The sequence below is a fragment of the Chelmon rostratus genome, chromosome 21 (assembly GCF_017976325.1).
Source record: "Chelmon rostratus isolate fCheRos1 chromosome 21, fCheRos1.pri, whole genome shotgun sequence".
In the NCBI taxonomy this organism is placed as follows: Eukaryota; Metazoa; Chordata; class Actinopteri; order Chaetodontiformes; family Chaetodontidae; genus Chelmon; species Chelmon rostratus.
Window position 1 is genome coordinate 9,268,011 of NC_055678.1, and position 11,530 is coordinate 9,279,540.

General features: G+C 41.6%; 1 protein-coding gene across 3 annotated transcripts in view; it reads right to left on the reverse strand.

Annotated features, from left to right (window-relative positions):
* Window positions 1-9,945, reverse strand: part of LOC121624755 (adenosine kinase-like) — a 109,184-nt gene extending 99,239 nt beyond the window's left edge. The window contains exons 1-4 of one of the 3 annotated variants that reach the window (XM_041962619.1): window positions 9,899-9,945; window positions 9,570-9,750; window positions 6,481-6,555; window positions 6,320-6,373 (exon numbers count right to left, since the gene is read on the reverse strand). In XM_041962619.1, the coding sequence (XP_041818553.1) occupies window positions 6,320-6,373; window positions 6,481-6,555; window positions 9,570-9,619 (179 nt within the window). In that variant the 5' untranslated portion in view covers window positions 9,620-9,750; window positions 9,899-9,945. Of the gene's footprint in view, window positions 1-6,319; window positions 6,374-6,480; window positions 6,556-7,499; window positions 7,593-9,569; window positions 9,818-9,898 lie in introns of those variants that run through there. The other 2 variants (XM_041962620.1, XM_041962621.1) reach the window with 2 other exon arrangements.
* Between the last annotated feature and the right edge of the window lie 1,585 nt (window positions 9,946-11,530).

Here is an 11,530-nt window from a genome sequence, read left to right on the forward strand (position 1 = left end):
TCATGCATATCAATAAAACATCGAGAGCAGCGCGCGGCTGATGGCTGAACATGTTTCTGATGTCTCAATTACCAGTTGAGTGCCATTAATCTCTGCTCTCTCTTTTTGGCTCAGAGGCCGGCTGATGGATGCAGGCCCGCGACCTTTGCCCTCAGCAGCAGGGGGATCCGGATGTGCTGACCCCCCAGAGGGCCGGCGGAGGTGAGTTTAAGTACTGTAGTACAGCACTCAGCCTCGGCAACAGACAAGGGAGCTGGGAAGTAAAAAAGAAGGGGGGGGGGTTGTAATGTGTCTACACACTCAGTCAAGCATGAGTGCATCCAGTGAAGTGGCACCACGGCAAGCACATGCAGCTTCTGCACGCATGCTTGCATGTGAGCACACACAAACACACAAACACACACACACAAGGGGGAGTGTTTCTCCTCCTGACACACCAGGATAGCTCCGCCGGGGGTTTCTAGCACTCACAATTCGCTTATGTATTAAAAAAAAAAATAGAAATAAAAAAAAGAGGGGTAGAGTCAAGTGTGTTTACAGAGCAGAATCTATCACACACACACACCCAGGAGCCAGAGTGTTTAGCATGTACTCAGTGAGAGAGGCCTTTGTTGTTTTCCTTCCAGTAAGCAGATTGAGCTGCACGGCAGCAGCAGGGGTGTGTAAGATGTACACAGACAGCGGGGTGCGTGAGTGGAGAGGCACCTCCACTGATCTCCTGTGTCGTGTGATGATGTGTGTGTGATGTGTGTCTCAATCCAGGGCTGATCCCCCTGAGTCAGCCCCGTCAGTGATATGAGCCTCCCACCCTCTCTCTCTCTCCCTCTCTCCCTCTTTCTCCCTTTCCTTCGCCATCCGGAATGCTAATAACAGCCAGCCACTAACGCTGCATCCCTGAATTATTCATGCAGCAGAGGGTCACACGGCATAATGAGGAGTTTACTCTCATTCTGGATGCGATTGTGACGCTGCTAATCTGCATTTAGCACAGAGAAAGAGAGAAAAGGAGGGGGGGGGGGGCAGGGAGAGGGTGGCGGAGGAGGAGGCGGAGGGAGGATGAGCACTGATGAACTTAATTGCTGTGAGCAAACAACCTCTGAAAAGAGTCACGCCATCATCCAGAGATGAGAAAGTAAACAATTAATTATCATTGGACAGAGGGAGTCATAAAACAAATGTTTGAACGCGACTAATATTCAGGAGCCAGCTGATGTTTTTTTGCTCCCCCTCGGAGGTGATGATACACTCACTGTAACAATGACTCACTCATTTGACACACTAATAATCATTAGCTCTAATATGATATGGTTAACAAGCCCAAGAGGGTTTGGTTGGATGGTGTGTTATGAAACGCTGTGTGTTCTAAACAACCTGTAATGCCTAGTTATCCTGAAATAAAACGTCTATTTGCCCACATCATAATCTCCTGCAGAAAGAGGCGTGTTTTCATTATGTTGACATGTTGTTTCCTATGGAGACTCCTTGGGGTAAAAACAGCAGGCTACTGTTGCCCCCTGCTGGATATGAAAGGTACATACCCCTTTTACTGCAATTCAGTACTGAGCAAAGAAATCCACAACTGGAAAAAATATAAAACACCAACCAGCTGCAGAAATATCTCAAAGGACTCCAATCAAAAATAAAATGCAACAGTGTAAACTAAAAGAGACCACACTTAAGTAATTAGAATATGCTGTTTTTCTTAGTTGTGTGCTCATCGGAGCATGAAGACATTATGTACCCCAAATCTTTGCGAGCTATAAAAAGGCATTACATATTCCCCCACCATGCAGGTACTAAACTTAAGCCACATGATGGCAGCAGTGACTACAAAAAGGGAGCGAGGCCTACAGGGTTACATCTGACAATATCTCCCACTGAAACGCAGAGCGTCGCATCTCTCGGCAGGCAAAAAGGAAGTCAAACGCGGTGCTTTGGTTAGATGGTTTCCTCTCACACCCCAATTTCCAAACACACAATGCATCCTCTGAACAGAAAAAAAAAAAAAAACAGCTGACGACAACCCTTTCAACTGCAGCTCCAAAACCACAGTGGAAATATCGTTCAAATAAAAGCAGTTAAAGTACTAGACCCGAGCTTTAAGTGCAACATGACTCACTAACCGCCACACTGTAAACTCTGGATTTAATACAGCACTGAGAGGCAGCAGCTGCCTCACATGGAAGAAAGAGTGACGAGGTTACTGGTGTGTGATTCTAGCAGGGCCTGAGATTGTGCTACGTGATTTATGATTTCGCTTAAATTTGAAGCTTATTTTAGGATTTGGGGCCTTTATTTGATAGGAGACAGTGTAGAAGAAGACAGGAAACAAGAGGAGAGAGACAGCTGTGCGAAATGCAGCAAACGCCCGGGGCCGGAAATGAACCGGGACTTTGTGGTTACACGGTATGCGTATTCAAAGTTTTCACTCGGGCTGCAATTAATGATTGCTTTCATTAAGAATTGACAGTATCTCTTGATTATTTCTTCAGAATTCAGTCTCAGGACTAAGAAAAACAGAAATATTTCCATTTGAGAAGTGAGTATCAAAATAGTTAAATACATTTTCTGATGATCAAATAATGGTTTCAACGCTGAGGTTTCGAGGTGAGGTCTTTTAAATGTTTGTTTCATCCAACCAACTGTCTTAAATACAAAGATATTCAATTCATTATGATACAAAGCAGAGAAAAGAGGCAAATTCTTAGCATTTGTGCTTGTTAAATGAAAAACAATTGTTGTGTTCTGACCAGTCAACCATATCAATTAATCGACCAGTTTTTTAAGCTGTCGCCTCCACGGCAAGAAAACTGAAGCACTCTCAATTAAAACTGGGAATTAATTGTAACTTGTGCAACATTTGAAGCGAAATAAAAGGCATCAAAAGTCACAGCTGAGGCTTATTCGGGATCTAAAAAAAAAAAAGAATGAAACAACCTAAAGTCCCCAGCCAGTACTAACAGGGATGTTGATGGTTTCTACAGCAGGCAATTTCTCAGCCACAACAGGATTATATGGGCTCTGCTGTGACTAGATAATTGAATTCAGGCATGGCCACAGTGCACTGCATCCAATGATCTCTCTCCCACCAGGGTGATGGGGAGAAAAAAATGAATCTTGTTACACTCTGTAGATTCAGGGCCGAACAATGGTGTTAGTTGACTAGCCTTGTAAGTCTATTGTGGCCTTTTAAGTCATGATGTTATATGTCGCAACACTTCAGTCAAGTTCTTCTTCTTCCGTGGACCAATGACCTTGTGAACGACCTCTTCGCACTTTGTAGTCACTCATCCGACATCCTTAATGGGAATGCTGTGACTCATATCATCATCTTCATGTTAAGAATAAGTTGCTACAGGTTCATAGATTATGGGATTGCGAAAAAAAACAAACAAACCACTACACGTACGTTCAGACAGAAATTGACGGACATGGCGGCGGAGCATGCTGTTTGTGTGTGTGTGTGTGTGTGTGTGTGTGTGTGTGTGTGTGGTACTGGAGGGGACATGCATTGAGATGCATTGTGCTGGGAATAAACCACTAAAGCTGCATGTTAATCCCGCCCTGACCTTGTGCAGAATGTGGAGGGAACGATGTCTGTGGGGCTAAAGATAACACCGCTGCTTTTGTGCTGCAGGAGAACAACACTGCTGATGATGCTGCTGCTTTGTGCTGCCGCTGCCGCCCAAGGTCACATGTGTCCCTTTGTCAAGTAACAAGACCTGACAAGGTAGCCTATTGTAAAGGTACAGACAGTCTAATGTGCCGATCTCTATTTTACTTTCTACACATTACTCTGGCGCATTATGATTTTACAATTACTGCACTTGCTTAGAATTTACACACGAGACACTAAAACAGAATTTCTCAGCTCTGAAATCATTCACTCAACATGCACTCTACTAAAATTAGGCGAAAACGAGAAAGCACTCAGAGAGCAGACACCTCTGCCAAGGCCGCACAGTCCTCTAAATCTACCATTTGAATAACAGAGAATGTTTACAAATGTTTGCTCAACATCTGGATCCAGATCTGCATCAAGTATTTGGCTTTCTTGTGCGCCGCTTTGTTAAAGATTTGTTCGTGGTGACAAATCTGAAATGAATGGTCCTGATTATATGAGTGTCCTGACAAAGATTCAATGTCAAGATACATTTTGACTGGAGAAAAAAAAAAAGTATGCACATAGAAATACTTTGGAGAAATTGTGCAAAAACTGAGTTTGCCTCTGACTGCATGCACACTCGTTTTTTGGCTTTTGGAGTATCCTGGTTATGTTTCGTGCATGTAAACACCTTATCCAGGTTTCTGAATCATCTCATAGTGGCTGAGAAAATCCTGCAGGCGGATGATACTGGATTTATCAATCATGTATACAGAGATATAAATAACCAAGTTTTTCATCTTCCATATAAATAGTCTATCCCACATATATTAAAAAACAACATAAGGCTCAAAACCAGGATACTAATGCACATATGAACGCACTCATGGGCTCAGTACGGCGACCAGGAGGATGAACTTTAGAAAGTTAAACAACAGCACTACCCCTCTATCCTCATTACCACGACTGAGGTGTCCTTGAGTAAGATACCCAACAGCACTGCGGAGCTGCTCAGTGTCCAGCAGATAAGAGTTATGTGGTTATCTTACATCCAACAGATAACACTGCTGTACCGGGCAGCTTCGAGGTGCGAATGTGACCAAGTGTGGAGCAATGAATTCCTGTACAAGAGCATTTGTGCTCAGTGGCCCCGGATAAATAAAGGCCTGAAAAAAGGCCATTTGTTGCACTCTAGTAAGAGCGGGCCAAGTGGAAACACGCAATCTGGTTACAGGCTACGACTGAATATTACATGCAATGTCTGGTGAGCTCCATCATGAGCAAGAGGAACAAGAGAAGCTCAGGGATCCAGTCAGTGAAGGCATGAGTCACCGTGGAGGCTGCAGGACCAACATTATTACATTACATGAAATGCTGGTTTCAAAAAAGGAAGAAATTGTCAGATTTATTAACTAAGTTAAGCTAATTAGGTTTCAAGCTCTTTATCGCTTTCCTGGTATAGAACTGATCGCTAAAAATAGATATTTCACATGTGTTACATCTTTTTATTGTAAATTTCTATCTTATATTTATGAGATCATTCAATAATAGTTTGTAAACAAATCACACTTTCTCACTCTCATTTAGAAGAGGCAAGTACATCACAAATGTTTACATATCTTAAATAGGGCTGCAACTGGCGATTATTTTCATGGTCGATTAAACAGTTAGTTGCTTGCTCTATAAAATGTCAGAAAATGGTGAGAAATGTCGATCAGTGATTCGCGAAGGCCAAGATGACGTCTTCAAATTCCTGTTTAGTCCACAATCAAAAGATATTTAGTTCACTGTCACAGGGGCATAAATAAACCAGAAAATATCCAAATTTAGAGGCTGGAATAAGAGAATTTTGAATTTTGCTTCTTAAAAAATTACTCAAAGCGATGAATATATCATCAAAACAGTTTGCTATTAATTTCATACTTGACAACGAGTCGAAAAATCACTCTAATCCCAAATGCAGAATATGTGATTCACGTAATGAATGTGAAACTTGCTTAAAACCCTCCCTCTCGCCATCATCTTGCTTACAGATGGTGAACTTTTTGTGTCTGCACTAAAATCAGCAGAGACAGATCCCCTGAAAAAACAGCATCTGCACTATCAAACACAGGAGGGAGGGCAGGGGAAGATCAGCCAGAAGTTAAAGGCTGAGTTCAGTTATAATTTTGGTTTGGCTTTCTGTTGCTTACAGTCTGTGTTTACTTTCAGGTGCACTTCAAAAGAGCGGAGTGCTACGTTCAGGGACACCCGAACCACGTTTTTCGAGGAAGGCTACACTATTTTTGTTGCATCTGGCATGCAATTTTAAGGAGAGAGGGTCTGAGAAAGGAGCATGCATGCTCAGCAAAACCCTTCTCTGAAGAAATAATAGCAATTCATTCATTCTGTGTCAATGTAACAGGATGCAGTAAAAATACGTATTTATATATGTATGTTTATTTAGTATTAAGTCCAACGCTGGAGTATATTCAGAGGCATCTTGGTGTAGTTTGGCTGTAATTCGGTATGGGAAAAATGTGGGAGTGTCTATCTCTGAGGCTCCCAGCTACAGAGGGCTGATTTATAACTCGGCTATTTTGAGTGCAGCTTAAGTGTCAAGATGGTCGTGGCAGGTATGAATGACAAGTGTACCCCTTATTTGGTTCCACGTAATCTTGACACTCTGCATTACACTACTGAAGCACGTGGTGTCCCGATGAAGTTTTGACTCACAGGGCTTTGTGTTTGTCCTCAGCGAGGATCTGGTCATTCGGCTTCAGTCCAAACCTTAAGGGAAAGAATATAAAAAAACATATATGCATAAAACGTCTGAGTGTTTTAAGGCACAGAAATATGAAGGAATCGCTGACAACAAATGAGTCGTCTGGACTTACTTATCAAGGAAATCTTTGTCCACAACAGCTGAAATGTCAAGCAAGGGATTTCCCATCCCAAAGAGCGTGTTTTCACTGCGGAAAGACAAAAACATATTGTATTATGCAGACTCCCACTCACCAGCTCTGCACCAACAGAGGACACAAACAATCTGCTATGGTGCAGAAATCTGTTTCGAATTTGTTGGACTAAATCAATGAAACTCTGTTGAGGGATTAACCTGTGTTTCACCAATGGCTCTCTGCTACCTGACCCTCTCTCTACGGTCAACATGTGTACAACACATGCTACAGAAACACTGTACAACTGCAAATTTATGAGCTCCTACCAGACTAATGAATCAACTTTTATGACTTTAGGAGAGATCGCTAATCAGCTTGCACAAAAAAAAGCCAAACCAGCATTGAAAGAGTTTACTTTTACCCAATCAGATGGATATTAGTCAAATGAAAAGCAGGCACTTTGGCACGTTGAAAAGATCAAAGAAATCTATCCTTTTCTAAACAATCGATTCGTCAATGTTCTAATGTTCAGCTTACGTGTCATTCAAAAGCTTGAGGATAATGCATGCTCAGACTAATGTTGTGTCAACCCAGGAAAACACTGCACTGTTTGAATTGTTTTAAATGCAGCATTTTCCCCCATGACCCATTAATCTAGAATTTTTGAGCCACAAGATACCATAGCGGTCAAAGTCTACTCCTGACAACAGCGTTTTCACAACAGGTGACCCAACTTTCACAAAACATAGGACACAAATGTGTTGAATTAAGGTTAGAGGGAAGCAGTTTGGCTTTTACATGATCAGTAATACTTTGGATGCAAGAGCATCCAGACTCATTGAAAGTGTCTGAACTTTATACATCAATCTAACAGTCTGACAGACTGTTTCTAGCATTACTTTCAGTCAACCCATTGAAAGACTGGCAGCATTGTGAGCACATTTTAAAAAAGACAATCATAACAGCAGAGTTGTTACTTGTGGAAACACTGGAGGATGTTAGCATTTGGCTCTCACCTTGCTGTTGGCATTGTGTCAGAAAACTCAGCAGCCTAACCTGAGGATTAAATTTTAAACAGCTTCCTCCTCACCGTCCAAGCAATGTGCTTTTTGACTACAGGAACTATAGCTGCACTTCTGGCAACACTGACTGGTTGGCGGAGGAGGTGGGTGGGCCCTCGGGATCTTCTAGGTACATGATTGGCTACACAGCTTCCAGCTTCGCAACGCTTTCCATGCTACGTTTAAAGCCATTGGTAAAGAAGTTCGACGGTATGATAAACACCAACAGCAGCGAAACGATGACATTTAAAGGACTAATCTGTAATTTTATAACCATACACGTTACATTTTTATTTACATGTAATCCAACTGGCTGTATATAGAAGATTAGCATTTTATATATTTGGTCAACTGATCACAATAGAAAATACTGTCAAGTCTAGTAGCTGCATATTCAGATGATGTACAAAATCTTTGATAGCACCAGAAAAGAAGAACTGATGATTATTTTGCTCTTCTCCGACTGAAATGTGTCTTAAATTCAATCTAAATGGGAGTGATAGCAAGTTCTAATCCCCATGTGTTTTAAGTTTAATTGGTGGGGTGACACACATTTGGAGCCTTCTGGTTCCCCCGGGTATTCTGAAGTAATTAAATTAAGCGTTTTCATTACTCTTTGATCGATCTAAGATTGTTTATTATCATTAATATTATTAATACAATGCTATTACCTGGTCATCTTCATCTTTACATCAAGGCCCGCAATGAATATAAAATGGTCTTAAACTTATATTGTGGCATCCTTCAAATTTTAGACCATATTATTCCCATTGTAGTTTACCTTCACTGGCTCCCCATGAATTCTGTCAACACTAGTGCAACATGACTTTCTCAATAGCATCTGTAAACTATGCAAATCGGCCTTTTTCATGTCATACTATGAAAAGCACAGGTGTTACTAATAACCATAAACCATGACAGTGAGCCAGCATGCACAATAACTGTACCCTGAAACCCGATGCAATAATGTGTTTGCTGTCTGTCTGTTAGGACTCAGCATGAAATGACTGTGCTGTGTTTAAAGTATATGACACAGGTCATGTGGCGGTGAGTGTAAAAATTCTGAGAATTACCTCTGCAAAGAGCAATTCACATTAAACCTTTCTCATCCGTTATTATTGGCTTTACCCATTAACTGGGAATCGTGAAACTATGGTCAAGTTTTCCGCAACTCAAGTGAACGCCGCACCATTCACTAACATTATGCAAAATGTCAACAAGACACTAGCTTCCTGCCAGCGCTGTGCACATTATGCTAATATGCGCTTCACTTTGGATGTTAAGACACATGAAGCAGACAAATGTTGAAACGCTGGGCTAATATTCTAACTAAAACATACAGACACATACGGCTATTCTTTACGTTATCGTTTCTACTGTATATTTGGATAAGTAGCATTTTTCCTATGCCCTGCTCGTTTTTCATATTTAACAGTGACTACTGTACGTTTGTTAGCTAAAGTCGGTTGTGTTTTCACAAGAACTGCATTTTTTATTTGGTAAATTAAAAGAAATATTTAATAAACATACAATCCTTGTACTTCATGATGAAATACCGTCACTGGCAGTATCGTTGATGTTTAACATAAACTTCTAAGCTAACATTAAAGTTGGTCTCATGCCTGTCAAATCCTTTCATTGCTATCAATACGTTTCCCGCTGTTTTCACACCAACATATTGCACGCACGCTATTAACAGCTAGATGTTTTTAATAAAAGCGAAATGACAGGTTGTGAGGATATAGACAGTTCTTGTCCACCAGTCAAAGGATGCACCCACCCTCTCCTGCTAGCTGCGGTTAGCATCGTTACGACCGAACAATCAGTGTCTAAATGCTAACAGCTGCTTTACCCGTACACTTGTGTTGGTGTAACGTTCAAAGGTTCAAGCTGCTTAGCGCCTTATCACCCTGCACCTGACAGCTAGCCACCACATCAGAGACGTTAGCGGGAATTAAGCTAGGTACAGCGGCTAATTACACAGAGCAGCACTCACTAGTAGCACAAATACCGTCGGTTTACTACCTTAACGGTGTTTTCCTCCCTGTCGACATGTTTAGTTCTTCGTCAGACATTTATTCGGCAGCGGCGGTGTTGACGCTCTGGAGCCTGGGAAGCCACTCCTTACTGCTGGGGCAGAGTAGTACGAGGCTGCGGCTTCCTTCCCCACAGATGGTGGTGGAGAAACTGGTCGACAGCATGCGACCTGGAGAGAAAATTAATGGTTGTGCTCAGGGCTTGTGTTCGTAATTAGCTGGTTACTTTCCCCCGACCGAACTGATGTGCGTTTGAATCACATTAAAAGGAGAAAGATGTGTAGTTATCTCGCGTTATCGCGGTGCTTTCCCTTTCACCTGTTTCACTTCGATCGGGTTCGACTTCACAGAGAGCCCACTTCAAACAGCCGAGCCTGGTCCAGTTAATGTGGTAGGCTGCTGACTTCAGCACACTATATGACCATAGTACTTTATAGTATTTATAGGGTATTGTTGCATTAATGTAATATTTACTAAAATGGAGTAAAACTACACACATCAGCTCAGCTCACCAGGCTGTGGTACCAAAAGGACCCCAGACCTTGAAGGTCCTTGAGGGGCTCCACGTTCATTGCATGTCGGCTAGTTTAGAGTAATTTAATTGATTGCAAATTAGTTTGGTAATATGCATCAGCAAAGCATATCATCTCCTTAATTATGACTCCTATTTGCTTGTCTTGTCAGTCTCAAAATATCTCTAAATATAATTGTGTATAACCAAATCACCAAACACAGGGGGCACAACCTCACCTTGACACCAAAAAGAGTTATTATGCAAATTCAGGTGATTTGCACAAGTTCGAACCATGAGACTGTCCTGATGGACCCGTGGATAAGATGCACTGCAATGTTATTGTTTCAGTCCCTGCCAGGCATTTTCCTGTTTGATGTTGCTCGTCAGTCTTGTCTGCTGTCCAGTTAAAGGCAAAATACACAGGAATAAAAGCACATGCAATAATAACAATTAGAGACAAGAGTATCTCAAAGGCTCCAAATAAAACCAGAAGTATCAACACGGCTAGAATGAACACATAACTGTTTACACATCAAAGATGAATATTCACGCCTTTGGCCATGCTCATTAGTTCAGGCTCAGCTTCACTCATACTGTCTCCAAAGACACTGCACCAAACCCCTTTCAAAAATCCTGCAATTTTGCTCATTGGCTAAGAATTAGAACACAAGGCTTTATTTTTATGATTAATTTACGATTTTGCAATGTTTAAGTCAAGGCTGGATTACAGACTGGACAAAGCGGGCATCTAAATGTCATTGGGTGCCGTTGTGTGGTAACTTGTAGTAATAAGTACAGAACTAAACAAAGGGCCTTAAGGCAAGTCCTGTATTTGGTCTTATGTCAAAATGTAGCTTTAACACCATTATTTAGTTTGTTGATATTGTGCTTACGTGATGCATATCCCTAAATTACTTGGTGTGTGATTCACTGAATTCTGATAATCACATAGCAAACCCAGAGGCAAGTAAAATTCCAGTAGAGAATTGGTTTCTGGGGCTCTAGGCAAAATATAATTAAGTTGTCACGAGTACTCTGATGTGTGAACTGTACTTTATGGGTATGGCCTTCTCGACAGTCACACAGTGCACAGAACAAGGGGCCAGTAGGGACCAAAACAGCTTATATTTGCCAGGGCCCCCTAGTGGGTTAATTCAGCCATTGTTAATGCAAATGCATGAAAATCAGTGTGGAATGAGGGTCAATTAGTCTGCTTGTGTGCAGAGAAAGTGACTGAGTCTAATGAGCAAAGTTCAGAACAAGCAGAGCCTTTACATGATGCAGTTGAAGACATCTGCACAATGCCGACAGGTTGTTCCAGGTGGTGCAGGAGATGTCAACAAGTCATAGATGCAGTATATTTAACTCTTCAGTATTTATATTACACTGTATGCTATATGCAGCTGTTTATGTCAACTACTTACAAGATGTTCACA